This window comes from Delphinus delphis, chromosome 3 (assembly GCF_949987515.2).
Source record: "Delphinus delphis chromosome 3, mDelDel1.2, whole genome shotgun sequence".
Taxonomy (NCBI): domain Eukaryota; kingdom Metazoa; phylum Chordata; class Mammalia; order Artiodactyla; family Delphinidae; genus Delphinus; species Delphinus delphis.
Window position 1 is genome coordinate 71,550,851 of NC_082685.1, and position 19,046 is coordinate 71,569,896.

General features: G+C 34.0%; 1 protein-coding gene across 11 annotated transcripts in view; it reads right to left on the reverse strand.

Moving 5' to 3' along the window:
- The window catches only part of CSNK1G3 (casein kinase 1 gamma 3), a 138,332-nt gene that overhangs the window by 87,090 nt on the left and 32,196 nt on the right, over nt 1-19,046 (reverse strand). For all 11 annotated transcript variants that reach the window (XR_009518967.1, XR_009518968.1, XR_009518966.1 and 8 more), the window contains exons 2-3: nt 12,621-13,046; nt 4,114-4,154 (exon numbers count right to left, since the gene is read on the reverse strand). Coding sequence is in view for 7 of the 11 variants with exons in the window: in XM_060008942.1 (XP_059864925.1) it covers nt 4,114-4,154; nt 12,621-12,798 (219 nt within the window). In the remaining 4 variants the exon portion in view is untranslated. The remainder of the gene's footprint in view (nt 1-4,113; nt 4,155-12,620; nt 13,047-19,046) is intronic.

Consider the following 19,046-nt stretch of genomic DNA (forward strand, 5'->3'; position numbering starts at 1 on the left):
GACCCTGAAGAAGAGTATACTGTGAACATTCATGACTAGAATGGTGGCCCTGATTCTATTTCTCCTGTTTCCAGGAATTCACCTCTAAACTATATATTTCTAATGTAAAGAAATTACAGAAAAGTAAGAAAGAACAAAGACAGAGATAGGAAAATTCTGATAGTAGCAACAATATATATTTTTTTAATTTTTAGCTGGAGTACAGCTTACAATAAAACACACAGTTCCTAAGTATTAGGCCCATGAGCTTTGTAAATTGTATATATCCCTGCAACCACCATCTCAAAAAACCTTTAGCCTCTAAAGTTTAGAGCATTTCCATCACCCTTCTCTCAGAGATAATCACTTTTGGACTTCTATCACCTTTGGATTTGTTTTGTCCGTTGTTGGATTTCATACAAATGACATTATACAATGTATGTGTTATATGTACGTGTCTGGCTTTTCTCCTTCAACATAATGTTTTTGAGATTTTTACAGTCACACACACACACATACACACACACACAGAGAACATAAACAGAAACAAAATAGATTTAACATATAAGAAATAATAAATGTGTGAAAATATTTGCAGGAAACAAAACTATAACAGAGTAATAACACAGGAAAGTTGAACAAGATTCAACAGGAAGGTACAGCAAGGTAACAAAATTTAAACAAAACCAACAAAACTTCAAGAAGTACAAAAAACTACAACAACAAAATTTAAAACTAATCTACCAGCACATTAACACAACAGAAAAGAGAATTTGGAAATTGGGAGATAGAAAAATGTCTAAAGAATGAGAAAAATTTGTAGACTGAATCTATATAAAGTATACAAAATGCATTATGAAGGAGGAAAAATAGAAATAGGAAAAAGATTAAAGATCTGGACAATATAATGTGAAGGTCTAATATGCATTTGATAAGTGTCTTGAGAGAAAAGTGAGCAGAGGCAATAACTGAAGAAATAAATGCAAGAACTGATGAAAGATAAACCAGAGATTCAAGAGGAATGTGAATCCCAAACAGAATAACTAACATATTTATGCTAAGATATATCGTAATGAAAGAACCAACGACAGACTTCAGATAAAGAACCTGTAAAGTCCCAGTGGAACAATTATAATCATAAAGATTATTATAAGAGAAAACAATCAGCTTAGTTCTTGAGAGGCAGAATGGTAGGGTACAACTCTAGTTAAAAGCATAGGCACTGAAACTAAATTGTATTGGGTTTGAATCCTAAATTCACTACTTACTAGCTGTTGTAGAGACTTTGGCAAGTTACTTAATCTTTATGTACTTTTCAGTTCCCTCATCTATGAAAGAGGGATAGAATATTCTTTCTCATTTTGTTTATATATACATATATATGACTTAAAATAGCTCCTTCCACACAGTGGAATTCTTCAGTTTTAACTATATAAAAGTATATAACCATAAGATATAATAAAAGATGCCCACTCAGGCAATCACAAGTAAAATTAAATACATAACTTATTCAATCACTAATATTCCCTAGGTAAAAACAGAAACCCAGATCTAACTTAGTTGAGGCAGTTCAACTTGATTCCAATACTTTACTAGCAGTAAAATTTTATTGTGCCACCATATAACAAAAGTCACCTCACCACAGGATGAATTTTTCATTATTCATGAACAACGGGTTACTATATAACTACAAACAACAAGATAAGAGGGTGGTGACTGAGGTCAAATTTAACAAATTACCTTGAAACAAACGATCAGTATGAACTAGGGTAACATTAAATAAATGTGAAAACATTTATAGGAGATAACAGAGCTAAAAGTAGTCACTGAAGTTTGCTCTCTGAACACCACTGTCAACAAATAATGCCTTTATTTGTACCAATGTACAAAAATAAGATAGCACTGAAGGTATACAGACATAACATTTTCAAGTGGTTACTTTTTAGGCAGGTTCTGAACAAAATTATATTATCTTCTATAAACAGAGACAATAGATACAAACATAAGATACAAAAATATATACAAGGACACTTTATATATATATATAATACACACACACACACACACACACACACACACACACAAACATTTAGTAAACTAAGTACCGAACCATGGTCCAACAGTTTATGTGAAAAATTTTCTGCCCTGCCAATATATTTTTTGGATGAATCTGAGGCAAGCATGACTCTATACCATACTTCAACCTCAAAATACCACAAAGGGATCCAAAAATATTCCCAGTTCCCAAAGAATACCAAATAACCACAATTTTTATATGTAGTCCTGATCACTGTGAATGTCTGCCCACCAAAAAAAAGAAGAAAAATAAGGGGATAGTGATATGGCATGAAGGTAAACTAAAAAAAGTGACTTATGTGTGTATACATAAGAAGGCTAAAAGATGACATAATACATGTTTACTAAGGCATCAAAGATGTCAACAGGGTTAACAAGTTCCAAATCTGAAAATAACAGGACCTAAGGGTCACCAGTTAATGACTGAAATGGACAAGTAAAGATCAGCCTAGAGGGGCTCCTATTTTGACACAGTGGTTTATTTGCCCTAACATCAGTTAAATATCTGATAGCTATCTGAAGCTACTCACTACGGGCCATCAATAACACAGAATATGGGTGTTGCCACACTTCCATCCTTGTGTGCCACCCCAACTCCCAACACCGTACAACATCTAGATCCCAGACCACTGGCCTAGAACATGGGAAAAGAGAGAAATCCAAAGAAAAAGTCAGCAGTGCCCATTCCCTGCATCCTGGGCCTCACTATTGTGATTCACACAAACTAACTCCCCCCGTCCTGATTTCACACCCAGGAGGGAACCTTGTAATTTTAACTTAGCATTCTATGTATATCAGCCTACAGAAAGAAAACATATTATTTATTCTGATGTGGGCATTCTGGACCCATAATAGTAAAATACCTCACTGTAAGTTAGAAATTAACTCTTTCTAAATATTTACACCTCTGAGAGCTTGACTGATTGCATGAATTGATTAATACTGTGAATCCATTTCTGATTAACAGTGACAATCTTAAAGAGACAACCTAACCAGATTTTCTGTCATAAAGTCAAGGACCAGAACTTAAACCTAGGTGAACTCATGCCAGGTAAATGCCAGTGCCAACTCACATGTCAGCCAGCCAGTCTCTCCTGGTGGCACCACAACCCTTCTGTGCGTTTTTATTTCCCAGTAAAAGTAAACAGCATTTGTTGCAGTGAAACTTGGTTTACACTCACAGGATACTTAAAATTAAGTAGCACAGTTTTCTATCTCATCCCCAACGTTTTTTTTTTTATTTCTCCCACTTGCCTCTTCCTCAAATAGTCTCTCCTTCTATATTAAAGTCACATTACCCTAATAACAGTGGTTATATTGGCAGAGACAAGATTGAGACTGGCAGGCAGGCTGGGAAAAACCAAGCCATGCTCAACCTCAAGGAAACATGGCTGGCATACCAGATAGAACAGATGTGCCAGCAGAAAGTTATATCTTATAAAAATTCCCAGATCCCAACTATTCAAAAAAAAAAAGCTGCCTTATAGCTGTCATACCAGGCACATCTGGGACTTCAAAACATTCCCAGGGGAGTTTGCTTGCCTGGCTATCCACCCACATCAAGAATTTCTGAATCCTTGAAGGTCAAGCAATAGCCAAGTTTTACCAAATATAAAAACATCAACAGAAAAAGAGATGTTGGAAGGTACCTCAAATACATTTTCAAATAATGTAATCCTGAATACTAAGGACACCTTTGTCCAAGTGCTTGAATCAGGAAGAAAAATCTTGCATTCTAACTTTTATCTAATAAAAAATGCCAATATGTCAGCTTCCTTAAATTCAAAATTTTTTAAATTCAGTTCTATAATGCTGCCAAAGTAAAGGGATTAAGTTTTTGTAACACACAAAGACACAGATATCTTATATATACATTATCATACACTTGAGGGGCATGAAGATGCTAGGAGCTTAATAACAAAAGGTCAGTTACACTTACCACTTTCCCAATAAACACTCAAGTTAAAAGGATATGAAAAAAAATTAGTGAAAATGCAACTTAATCATTAAAGAAATAATAAGAAAATAATTAAAGAAAAATAAGAAACATGAACTTACCAGTTTAATTGCCACATATTCATTTGTGTATAAATTTTTCCCTTGAAAAAAAAAGAAAAATGTCAGATTCTACCAGCAATGAATTTTTAAGGATACATTATGTAAAACTGTACTTTGGGGGGTCAGGGGAAGCACATAACACATTTAAATGAAACATAGGTTTCTGCTTCCAACTATTTAGCAGAAGTCTCAATAACAAGGAAATATTTAAATTTATGATCAACTCCATAACATATTCAGTATTTCACCTAGATTCAGAGTAGAAAGTAATACTAATAAATACTTTAGACCATTTATTTAAAAAAAAGAAAAATTCTTATTTTGTTGGAATACTGCATACAATTTACAAAGTAATCAGTAGGCAAACACATGCTAAACTAAATTTCAAAACTAGAACCCTATGTAGAAATTGGAGTACAAAATTCCTTTCTCGATCACCACCTCATTTTAAATCCTTCATTATTACGGGATGTGATCTTAATAGGGCTCATATGTAATCTAGTAAATAGATCAAATATATAGAAAAAAATGTGGAATACCTTTAAAATAAAACTTTAAAAGTATTATTCAATAATTGGCTTTGACAAACTAGTTGATTACTCTGAGGGGAAGAAGGGTTATTAAGAACTTGCCTTATAAGCAAATTAAATTCCAGGTATTTTAAGAGTTAGATATAAGCCATAAAACAAGAAAAAATATTTATCAGGCCAGTATACAGAAGCCTTTTTGAGCATTAAAAATAAATGGAAAAAGATGAAAAGATCAGAAGATTTTATACAGATTTGATAGCTTAAAATATTTTAAACTTCTGTAAGTTGAAAAAAACTATTATATACAAAGAACAAGTGAAAGACAAATCAGAATAAAGATTTAATATAATTAATATGTAAAGAATTCAAATGAATTACAGTAATTATTGGCACCAGCAAGTTGAAAATAATCTAGAAAATTCCAAGGGGTCAACATCTGTAGTTCAAGTAAAATACTATGGAGAATTAAGTATATGAAGAAAATCTGATACAGAAATTAATGTGCTTCTTTACAAGTACAGTTCAAAGAATAAAAAACAGAACAATATTTGATTTCTGGATTTCCAGTATTCTTTCAATAAGCATGTACTATTTTTATAGTAAGAAAAACAGAACACTGATCGTTGTTGTTTTTAACTGTGATAGTAACTGGCCCTGGTCACACTGGCGACTTAACACAAAATAGGTAATCATCAACTTTCACACATGTGATTTTTCCAACATAATACACCTAACTTCATTTTATACAACAGCTAATAAATGGCAGTAAAACTTCTAGACAAAATTTCAGTCTTGGATATGCTGCCACAGTGAGCAGTATTTTCACCATAAGAATCTTTGCCACAAGCAGTTTCGCAGCACAGCTAATTGCCCATGAGGCAATTTTGATGGAAAAATTGAAAATTATATTTTGATAAAAATGTGAAAATTTTATATGAAATTAAAATGAAAATAAAATTTAAAATGAACATTAAAAAGGACACAATGACACATGAAAAACTAGTAATAAAATATTTTAAAGATTCTACTGTCAAAATGAAAATACAAAAAATATCTGAATACATTTAAAACGTGTATAGATTCATGATTATAGCTGTATTATGGTATATCTGAGAAAAGGTGATACTTCCTTTGTCAAAGTCAATCATTACGGATTCAGAATCTCATGTTGGACCTAAGTTCTCTACAACATAAGAAAACTAACTCTAAGTCTCCACAGATATCCCTGGAAATAAAATGAACAATTGAGGAATGCTCCTATTTATTATCAATATATGTAACCTATATAACTGGTAGTAAATCTCTAGACTACATTTAAATGTTCCATCACATGACCAGTCTTTATGTTCTACCAAATCATCTAAGCCAGATTCTGTACCAAATACAAAAGTTCTGTCTCCATAATGTTCTCCACTATCAAATAGCAAAAATTTTCACCATTTTCAAGAAACTTACACTCATCAGGAATCATGTAACCATTTCTTTATGGGGGATAGGAAGAGCTTGATTCTTCTTTTGCCTCCAACTTCTAATATTGCATGATAAATCTGATAAAGACAGCATTAGAGCGCAAGCTGTTGTATCTAGATTAGCCAAAGAATTGACAATTAATGCTCTGGATGACTGTTGTGAGTTACTAGCTGCTTCTTTATATTTGCTATAGCTTGGTAAGCTTTTGGTTTGAGGTGTGGCAGGGATGACTGTGTTCACTGAAGGATCTGCAAAGTGATGTTCTCATTTTCTAGTACTGTATGCAATCTGGCTTTTCACTCTCTTATGTCATACCTCTAGTAAGTTTTCTTATCATTTTATTTTCTATCAAGTCAATATATGTAGTTGTTTTATTCACTGTTTTAAGACCACCATGCTACTCGTCGCTATTTAGACCATTATGAGGCCTAAGATTTATATAAAATAAAAATATAAGGAGGTTGGGATAGACACACTACTATATATAAAAAAGATAATCAACAAGGACCTACTGTATAGCACAGGGAACTCTACTCAATACTCTGTAATAACCTATATGGGAAAAGAATCTGAAAAAGAATAGATATACATATAACTAAATCATATTGCTGTACACCTGAAACATAACACTGTAAATCAAGTATACTCCAATATAAAAGAAAAATTAAAAATGAAAGCACTGGGCTTCCCTGGTGGCGCAGTGGTTGAGAGTCCGCCTGCCGATGCAGGGGACACAGGTTCGTGCCCCGGTCCGGGAAGATCCCACGTGCCGCGGAGCGGCTGGGCCCGTGAGCCATGGCCGCTGAGCCTGTGGGTCCGGAGCCCGTGCTCCGCAACGGGAGAGGCCACAGCAGTGAGAGGCCCGCGTACCACAAAAAAAAAAAAAAAAATGAAAGCACTGCATCAGTGGAGAAGTGAAACCAAACTGTCAACCAGTCGAAACCAAACTGTCAAACCAAAATGTCAACCAGTTATTTTATCTATTACAGCATTGAAACCAAATCGTCAATCAGTTATTTCACCCCTTACAGCAAAACTGCCTTATGGCCAATGAGTTGTATGGCCAAACAGTAAAACTGCTTGCAGCAAAGACTTATGGCGAAAATACCTAGAACCGTTGCCACCACTGTACAGCAGTGTTTGTTCATATAAATATTATAATGCTTTTCTGAGTTTTGTCCTTATTTTATAAAAATGAGTGAAAAAAAAAAGCATTCATTCTAATGCTAAATAGCATGAGTCTCATAAACCTGTCACACTTATCACAAAGATGGAGTTCAATAGGAGGACCCAAAGTGGTGAACGCTAAGCTATAGTGAGGTACTCACTGAGCCCATAAATACAAAAAAATTTTAGAAAACATACCATATTTTTAGCCAACAAGTTCAGCATTTAGATGTGCCTTCATATATATTTTCAAGAATGCATTATGTATAAAATTGTAGTCTTCCTCTAGTAAGCTTGAGGTGAATAATTTAATGGTACAATGAAAAACTTAATCTTGAGAAACTGGTATCTAACAAAGGAACAACTGTGTTTTGAGTTTAAATATGGAATTTATATTTCCTCAAAACATTATCATCTTTTCATAATTATCCTGTATATGATATTTATTCACAAGCGTACAGGGAAAAATATTCATAGGACAAGAAGTTAGGTTAAACACAAATTCCACAGAATCAAAATAAACCATATACTTCTAAAAGTACTGCTTTTGTTGGCATTTACATGTTCAAATGTCTACTTTTAAGTCACAGCAGAAAGTACAAAATCCTAAAAGCGTCACCTTTTTTTGAACATTAGACATTTTGCTGAACTTTGAGGGTTATATTTATAAAGATGAACATAGGTTGAACAACACTACCAATGCATTTTTGTCACCTTGCACAGGCATAGCCTTAAATAATTGGCTTTTAATCGATATTTGTTATACATATGAACTAACAATGCACAGAATATGTGTTTGTGGGTAAAATACGAGCAAAAGAGAGGGAGTATATGTATAGAGGGAATGCAGTTAAGAGAAGGCTCCAAATAGACTGGTTCCAGCTAACTGATGTTTTAAATCCAATTTCAAAAGACATTTCCAACAGAGCTTTGTGCCACACTGAACTTGAAAAGATGGTTTTACCAATTTTGTGGCATTTGGGTGGTCATTGTTATAAAACTATGTTCTACAGAAACTACATATATGGTTATATCAGGGATTACTAATTAACCAAAATATACTTGTGCCCCTTCCCTAATAATAGAATGCCCGAGTTTTAAAATGGTTGTCCAGCTAGACTAAATTTCTAGCCTCTTTTTCAGCTTGGTACGACCATGTGATCAAGTTCTGGATATGAGTCGATGTTAAGGTATGTCACTCCCCACTTCCAAGAATGAACATGTGCTCTTCTGGCCCTTTTTCTTCTTCTTGCTGGCTGGCTGGAAGAGAGACTGAAGCCACATATTGAGCATGCGGAGATACCCTGCAGCTCTGGGTGCTGTCCTTCTGGTCTGTGTTATGTGAAAAAGAAAGAAACGATTTTGCCTAACACCACTATATTCTAGGATCTCTTTGTTATAGCATCATAGTCTATTCCTTATTATTACATTTTTCAGATAAGTTTGAAGCTTGAATTAGTAAAAGTAGAAAATCAATAAACGTTTATAAAAATGATGAATCCACTCAAATCTGTATATTACGTGATATATACCGTAAGGCCTGCAGAATTTTCAACAAAACAATTCTTAAATATAAACAATAAATTAAGAAGAGTTATAAGCTATACAGGAACAAGAGGAGAAAAAACAAAAATAAAAGAAGTTATAAAAACTCCTGTGGTCTACAGGAGTAGAATTATAGTAGAATTATAGTAGAATTATATCAAAATTTACAATATCCTATTTCAGATAATGGGAATTCACAGACAAATATATAACACCCTTGCTCTGTGTTCCTTTACGTCATGGTCAGTCAGGTTTAGCCACAAGAGGGGACACAGAAGAAGCTCAGGAAAACAAAGTTTATTATACTCCAGGTCCTAGAAAGGGGGTCACAGAAGCAGCATCATGTTTTGGTCAGGTGGTAGAAGACAGGAGCAAGGGAAGAGCTTAGGCCAAGGCCTTTATTGTGTTTCTGCAGGAAAGGCAAGGCGGGGCAGGGTAAACAGCTTAGGACTGGGTAATTTGAATAATTCTGTTAGCCTTTGGTGGGCAGTCTCTAGTTGTCTTGTACTTGGCTATGGGATGAGTTAAGGAAGAGGAAAATTGCCTTCTGGAAGGTATGGGCCAGAGAGGAGGTATGGCTCTGGATTGTTTAGTTTGCAGATCAAGGCATGCTCCCAGTTGAGTCCTTTGCTATCTTTAAGAACTGGCTAGCCTGTAGAGGAGCAGTCTCTCCACAGCTAGAAAGGTTTTGAGGTTTTTTTTGTTTTTATTATTAAAGCAATGTTATGTTGGCTGAACTGTAAAGCAGAAAGATACTCCATATATTCTGGAACACATCTGCAGTAAGAGGTCTCACCTCAGGTTTTTGTTTTTGTTTTTTTTAATTGAAATATGGTTGACCAGAAAGGTTTTTTTAAGATGTTAAAGCATCATGGGAAAATAAAAAATATATACAGTATAACCCCACATTTTAGCTAGCTTTGTTTTATCTCATTCAGTGCCTGTTAAAAACACTTCTAGGGGTTTTGGTTGATTGTCTAAGCTAGAACTACATCTAACATGCAGCAGGATGCAAGCCTTACCACAATACAAAGATAAAATAAAACCAAAAATATATCAATTCATCATTTTACAATTAAAAGTACAGATAAAAATGATAGTAAATACATTTACTTAATTTTAGATTATTTCAAAAGTTCAACTATTTTTTTTTAATCTCAAGTTCAATTTTTATGTCCAACTTTCTTTTTTTTCTGTACTTTCAACAGAGGGTAATAGTGTCTCTCCTTGGGGCATTTAGAAATGGCAGTGGAGGTTGGGGGAAGGGCATCTGGGGTTGCATGTGGAGATGCAACTCCTATTTAGTGCCCAAGAAATCTGAAGTTCTAAACATCATGCAGTACACTGGACAGTCCTCAACAACAACAACAAAAAAAAACTGTCCAGCCCAAGGTGCTAATAGCATCTTCGTTGAAAATCCCTTACCTGTAACCTTATATTCTTTTTTACCCAATACTAAGCACAAAAATTTCAGTGCCAGAAATCAAATGTTTATTAACATGGTTTTAAAGAAAGTACCTTAAGAATTCAAACCAGCTTTTAACATTAGCATGCTTATCCAGGTACAGAAAGAATGATACTTATCACAACTTTTTCTGTACAGAGAAATCACTTGGGACCTTTAGAAAAAGGAATAAAACGTCCCTTTATTTAATAGTCTATCAAGAGAGAAAAATATGATTAAATTAGTTCTTCAAGTGTATATGTTACATGTATCATAAGTACACATAAAACACAGTTACATGTATAGATAATACATTTAAATAAATAGATGTACACAAATATATAATTAAAACCCATAGATAGATCAGGTACAGAGAGATAGATAAATAGATGATGGATGGATGGATGGATGGATGGACTAGTAAGTCATCTTATGCCTATTCCTGCTCATTCACAGACTGCAAAAGAAAGGGTTATTTTGCTGTTTTTTCAGTACATAGCATATATAGTTTCAGTATATATGGGTACATACGGTTTCTCATATTGCCCTAGTTAAAATGCGCCACTAGATTGTTTTGTGTGTATACACACACATACACACACACATATATACATACATGCACATACACAGATGTATATATATGTAGCTATTTTGAAATAAATTACATGAAACCAATTTTGAATAAAAAATGCCGAAGTACTACGGTACTATAGTCATATACACAAAGAGAGACAGAGTGACAGGTGAAGTACAAATATTTATATACGACAAAATATATAGCTATAAAACTAATTTATATAAATAAATTTAAATAAATATAACATGCTATAATTTTAATTAAAAACAAATATCTTGATATCTTTTTAATGGAGCAGAACAATCATTGTTTTCCTAAAACAGGCAAGTATAGTGCTGGTCCTTTTATACTATTATCTAAATTTAATCTTCACAATAATTTAGGAAGTGGAAATAATCCCATTTTAAAGTTGAGAAATTTGAAGCCCCACATAGTTAAATGACTTATATATTCCATAATGGCAGAGACAAATTTTATATTTTTCTAGTGTATCATCAGTGCCTAATCATGCCTCATACATAATACTGTAGACATGCAATAAATTTTGAATGGATAGATGGATGTATAATAGTTCAAGGTTGGATAAGTAAATAACCTGGGTTTTTTTCTAATGCCAAAATCAGAAACAATTTAAGAATTTCAAAATATCTAATTCAATATCCTTCAAAAAATAAAATGTAGAACATTCACCCTTTCAAATATTTGCGTCCCTTCTAAAACGCAGAAGAGTCTGTCAGACACATCATTTAACAGCAATGTACAAAATATGTCGTTGCCTTTTATTGCCTTGCTTCATTCAAAGATTTAATGTACACTAGCTACATAAAACAGTAATAAAATGAAGGAATAACTACAAATTAGAGTGTTTTACACAATGAAAAAGGAGAAGTAGTCGAGTAGATGAACATACAATTGCTTATATTTCTAACACCAGGGTTGAATCTAATGAAAATTGTGAAGCCAAGTTTTTTCTTTTTATTTCCGAAGTTCACACTCTTGCATTGACCAGAGAGCCCTCAGGGTACCTCAGTACTGACTCCCATAAAACTGTGCTACCCTCCTTCTTGTTTCTCTTCAGTGAAGATAGCCATATCTTTATTGCACTAGGAGTTAAAAATGTAGATTTGGATCGCGAGTCCATCTTAAATTGCTGTATGACATTTGTCAAGAAACCTTCCCTCACTGAGTTTCAAATGCCTTAAATATAGTTAGGAGGTTTAAATTAGACCAGTGTTTCCCAAACTTACCTGATTATAAGAATAAACTGAGTCAGTACTTTGTGTCCCTTATTAAGAATATAGATTCCTAAACTACCCTGGATATACTTGGGGGAAGGGGAGAACAGATTACAACACTGTAAATTTCACTGATTTTTGATGCAGTTTCAGCATATTACCTTGATTTTAAGCCATACATATCCTCCTAAAGTAACCAGTTACTAAATGTTTTCAAAGCAGAAAAGGTAGCCTAAATATCATTCCTAAAAAATACATTGCAAAGGCTTTCCTGGTATCTATTTCAGCCTCTTGGGGCTTTTTAATTTACTTTTTCTTTTTTCTCATATTCTGGATGGTTTATCTCAAGTAAACAGACATTGTTATACTAGGGAATTACTGACAAATGAAAATAGAAGTATATTAGAAATTCCTAATATCTATATTCTTTAAAATTACCACAACAAACAACTAAACAAGTAACTAAATCACTTCATTAAAAAGTATCTTTCATTTTAAAAAATGCTCCCAACTTTATGGAATAAATAAAATAGTCTTACCTAATCGTAATTCTCCAAAATTCCCACATCCAATTTTTTTTCCGACTCTAAAGTTAGGTCCAACCATTAAAACTCCAGAGGATGAAGAACCAGTTCCTCGAGTGTTGTGTCCTGACCGACCACTAGGTCGTGCCATTCTATCATCTGATTTGTCCTTGTCTTTCTTTTTATTATCCATATCAAGTTTGCGGTACTCCACTTTGAATTCTTTAATCAAGACGACCACACTGAAATAGGGTATCGTGAGAACAGGTACATCACTAGGTAACTGTACCAGGTGGGTAATGTTAACATTCAAATTGCAGTAGGTAGTCAATTAACTGATGCGTGTTCATCCCATTCGTAAAATTTTTCTCAGTTTTCTTTTCAGCAAAACATGTCTTCAAAATTATCTTTTCAATGATGTGAGCTGATATTGATAGTGACCTAGAATAGTAAGAAAAGAAAATCAGTCAACTTAGAGAATCAAAAAACATATGTTTGGGAAATTAATAACATAACCAAAGTTTAGGCAATGGACTATCACTATTTGTTGATGCCCACTGAAATCTAACCTCAGTAGCCTCTTAATCATTACCCTTTATTCCTATACTTTAATACCAAAGGGATCACAAAAACAAAACCAAACAAAGAAATCAGTGATTTGGTTACTTCTTAAAAATAAATAAAAGTAACAAAAATGTATTGAGAGGGACTTCCCCGGTGGTCCAGGGGTAAAGACTCCTCCCTCCAACGCAGGGGACGCGGGTTCAATCCCTGGTTGGGGAACTAAGATCCTACATGCTGTGGGGCAACTAAGCCCGCGTGCCACAACTACTCAGCTCACACGCCTCAACAAGAGAGCCCATATGCCACAAACTACAGAGCCCACGCGCTCTGGAGCCGGTGCACCACAACTGGAGAGAGAAAACCCACACGCCGCAACTAGAGAGAGGCCTGCGCACCACAACGAAGAGCCCGTGTCACAACGAAAGATCTCGCATGCCACAACTAAGACCCAACATGGCTAAAAATAAAGAAAAAATAAAAATAAATAAAATCACTGTTTAAAAGAAAAAATGTATTGAGTGTTTCATAAGCCAATATACATTCACTAACCAAGTCCTTCCAACTTAGAATCATGTCAATTAAAAAAAAAAATACTCAAAGAATTCCAGTAAGTCAATATAAGATTTTCAATTTAAATTAAAGCAGAAAGAGAATACATTTTGCAAATTAGTAAAAGATCTTAATAAAAATATCTTCCACATATTCATACACTTCATAATTTTCAAAGGCTTTTCAAATATACATTCTCATTTGATCTTCATTTATTCAAATATTTATTACCCATTAAGTATATATTATCTATAACTATATATGGGAATGGAGCAATCATAACAAGGGTTGAAATAAATAGTATTTTCTCATCAGCTTTTAGCAACCCACCAAATATGCAATTATTCCTAACACCTAATCTATTTCTAAAGTTTCTTATTATATTTGCCATACTCAATATTGCAGATGAAACTATAAGCATCTGTTTGGTATAAGTAAAATCGAATCATTTTTACATATACTGTTTGCTCTCTTTCCAGCTATAATAGAGTAACTGATACTGAACTTCCCCTCTTGCTATAAATAATTATGAAACTGGACAAAACATATGAAGTACCTGTTTTCAGGCACTGGATAATAGGCAGTGTAAGAGAAAACAGAAACACAGAAGGTGATTTCCACCTTCACCCAAGATCTCCAGCTAGGGACAATTTTCTGACTACAGCACAGGGAAATGGAGGCTCAGGCTCAGTGATCATAGATCAGAGTTTGGGACTGTTGAAGCTAGTGGAATTTGCAGGACCTCACAGTACTGAAGGTGAGGCAATTGTACAGTTTTAGGGATAGGAGGTGACAGGGCAGAAGCTAGGCTAGCAGACAAAGGCTACTATGGGGTTAAATAAAGAATGGAGATACTAAAGGCTGTGCAATGCTAGAATATCTTAAAGTTCCTATTTAGTCATGGTGGAGGAATCTCATTAATATCCCAGAATTTAGCTGAAATACCAGAAAGACCAAGTCTTTAGAGTAAGGACCATACCCTAGAGTAAGGACTACTACACACTGGCCCAACTAAAGCCTAAAACCAAGCCTAGATAGGATTAAGAATACCTCCAATTACACTAACTACATTCCAGAATGAAACTTGACACACTTAAAACAGAGGAAAAAAAACCCAAAACCAGACTTTCAACAATGGTGAATTCATAATGTCCACACATGAAAATGAGCAGTAAATGTGACATGCAGACAGGAAACAAAGCCATCAAAGGAAACAGACTCCAAGATGACCCTGATATTGATATTAGAAGACAGGACTTCAAAATTACTAAATAGCTGTTGAAGTCCTATTACATTAAAGAAAGAGACTGGAGCAGAAAAAAATATTTGAAGAAATAGTGGTTGAAAATTTCCCAAATTTACTGAAAAACACTAACCTACAAAATGAGGAAACTCAGCAATCCCATAAAGGATAGGTACAAAGCAAATTAAACCTAGGTACATCAAAGTGCCAAAACCCCAAAATAAAGGGAAAATCTTGAAAGCAGACAGAGAAAAACTACACGACATACAGGTGAACTTCTAACTTCTTATCAGAAACAATGGAGACCCAAAAGAAAATGGGAGAATACGTTCAAAGCGATGAAAGGAGGAAAAGAACTCTCAACCCAGAACATGACATCCAATAAAAATTAGTCTTTAAAACTGAAAGTGAAAGAAAGCCATTTTCAGATGAAGGAAGCTAATTAGTCACCAGCACACTTGCACAACAAGAAATACTTTTTAAATAGTGCATTAGGCTTAATTAAATCACATGATACCAGACAGAAATCTGAAACTTCAAGAAGAAATGAGGAACACTAGAAATGGGAAATGCATGTGTATTCATTTCCTTAAAAGATAAATTACTCTTTAAAGCACAAATAATTTCTTAGTGTCACTTATAACATATGTGGAAATAAAATATGTGTGTAACAAGAGAAATGGCAGGGGCAGGTAGTAAATGGAATTATATTATTTTAAGATTCTTATATTTGTTAAGAATGAAGTGGTTCAGTATTAATTTTAAGAAGCCCATGTTAAGTTAAAAATGCATATTGTGATACCTAGACAAATACTAAAAATTAATTACAACATAAATATCTAAAAAGTTAACACAAGAAATAAAGTAGAATGACAAACATTTGATTAAAACAAAAGAAGAAAAATAAGAGATATGAGACAAAAAGGAAAACAGCAAGAGAATAGACTTTAAAACACACATGTAATGAAAATGGATCATGTTTTCCTAATAAAAGGCAAAAGGCTATATTAAAAAATCAAGATCCAACTATATGCTGTCTCTAAGAAACAACTTTAAATACAAAGACACAGATAGACTGAAAGTGAAAGAATAGAAAAAGAGGGCTTTCCTGGTGGCGCAGCGGTTAGGAATCCTCCTGCCAATGCAGAGGACATGGGTTCGAGGCCTGGTCTGGAAAGGTCCCACATGCCACGGAGCAACTAAGCCCCTGTGCCACAACTACTGAGCCTGTGCTCTGAAGCCTGCGAGCCACAACTACGGAGCCCGTGCACCACAACAACTGAAGCCCACACACCTAGAGCCCGTGCTCTGCAACGAGAAGCCACCACAATGAGAAGTCCGCGCAGTGCAACAAAGAATAGTCCCCGCTCACCACAACTAGAGAAAACCTGCACACTGCAACGAAGACCCAGTGCAGCCAAAAATAAAATAAATTTATTTTTTAAAAAAAGGAAGAATAATAGAAAAAGAGATACTATGCAAACAGCAAGTAAAATAAGCTTGAGAAACTGTATTATCATACAAAGTAAACACCAAAACAAGGGAGTATCTCCAAAGATACAGAGGTCCACTTCATAATAACAAAAATATCAATTCAACAGAAAGACATAAAAATCATAAAAATGACATAAAAATGAGCAAAATGAAGCAGACTTTAAAAAACAATGATTTGTTTGAAATGATTGTTTGAAAAAGACAATCATAGTTGAAATGTTAACACACTGTTGTTTCAATAACTGATAAAGTAGAAGACAAAAATATCAGTATGTATACTGACAGAGGAGATCTAAATAATACCATTGATTACCCTGAACTAACTGACATTTATAAAATACAATATCCAAAACTGAAGAATAATATTCCCTTTCAATGTTCATCAAGAAAGATCATATGCTGTCATTATTTAAGTCTCAAATAACTCAAACATTAGAGTATACTCTCTGATCAAAACAGAATTAGATAAGGAAACAATAATTATATGATATCTAGAAAATCCCCAAATATTTGAAATTTAAACACACTTTTAAGTAACTCATGAGTTGAAAAATAAGTCAGATGGGAAACTAGAAAAAATTTTTCACAGAATAATAAGGAAATATAACACATTAAATTTTGTAGGTTGCAACTCAAGCAATGCTCAGAAGAAAATTAGAAGCTTTAAATGCCTATATTAGAAAAGAAGTATTTAATCAATGATCTAGGTTTTCTCCTTACAATGTTAGAAAAATTAGACATAACTTGAGGAAGTACTTTAATAGCACTATTCTTAATATTCCATAGGCTTACATGAAAACATAGTCTTAACAAGTGAAAACATTGGAATTCTCGGCAGATAACTAGGAGAATATCAAAGAAACAAAACAAACAAACAACAGAAACGCTAGAATAAAAAGGATCATATCTGAAATGAAAAACATCATTGGATACGTTCAAAAGTAGACTGGATAAAGCAGAAGGTGTCAACAAACCTGAAAGGAGATCTAAAGAAATTATCCAGGGAGCAAAATCAATACAATAGAGAAAATAAAGCCAAAGTTTACTCTTTGAAAACAGTCAATAAAATTGGTATTGCCTAGTAAAAATGATCAAGAATAAAAAGGGAAAATATACAAATAACCAATAACAAGAATGAAAGGAGGGATATTACTAAAGATCTTATAAATACTATAAGAATAAAGAACTATTATGAGCAACTTTATGACAATAAATTTGATAACTTAGATGAAATTTTAAAAATTCTTTGAAAAATCCAACATAGGGATACAAGATGAAACAACATAGGGATACAAGATGAAACAGAAAATATCAATAGTTCTGAATCTAAATTGAATTTCTTTAAAACAAAATCTTCCCATAAAGACAGTATCACTGGTGAATCTATCAAATATTTAAGGAAAAAAAAATACTATTCTTACAAAAACTCTTTCAGAAAAAACAAGAATAAGGAATACTTGTCAATTTACTTTGTGAGATCAGCAGAACTCTGAAAAAAAGCCTGACTAACACTTGAAGCAAAGAAAATTAGACCAGTGTTTCTCATAAGAATAGATAAAAAAGTTCTTCACAAAATATAAGCAAATATATAAAAAATTTAATAAATAATAATCAAACAGGGTTTAATACTAGAAATGTAAGACTTAATATTTGAAATAAATTCACCAAATTAGTAGGAAAAGAAAATATCTCAACAGACAAGAAAATACATTTGACAAAATTCAACCTGTTAATGATTAAAACCTCTCAGTAATCCAGAAAGAGAATCAAACTTAAACCTAATAAAAGGGTTTTTCCTACAAGAAAAGCTACAGACAATATCACACTTAAATGGTGAAACACTGAACTCTTCACCAAGACTAGGAGAAAACACAAGAATGTTTGCTCTCAGATCTTCTATTCAACATTGTACAGAAGAACTAGCCTGTACAAAAGGCAAGAAAAGATGCAAAAGGCATGAAAACTGGAAAGGAAAAGGCAAAGCTGTTGTTATTCAGAGACATCATGACTGTGTGTGCAGAAAACCTTATAGGGTGACGTCATCAAGAGAGCAACACAGGTCATTCCCAACTTCAGTCCCCCTCACAAGAAGACCAACTAGCAACTATCCACCAACAACACGAAAAAAAAAATCCCAGAACCCGGGGGTAAGGCTAAAGCACCCTCCTGGACCAGAGAGACAGAGAAGGGTAAGAGGAGTGGCTACACTCTGACCACACTGTCCCTCCCCCAAGCCTGGCACAGCACTACACCTACAGGACCCCCCAAGCCTATGGTTTCTCCAGCGGGAAAACAAGAGTCCAAGATGGACATCCAGCTCCCCAGGTATGGCAGGATGCTTCCTGGGAGGCCCACTCAGGTCTCGCCTCATCAGGATCACTGAGGGAATCTGTGGGAATCATTAAAGAAAAAAAAAAAAGAAAAATCTCAACAGAACAATAGCAAGTAAGGATACTGAATCAGTAGTCAAAAACCTCTCAACAAAGAAAACTCCAGGCAAGAATGAGGAATAAATAGAATTTGCAATTCCTGATGGAAATATAAAATAGTACAACTTTGGGGAAAAGTTTGATAGTTTATTGTAATTAAAA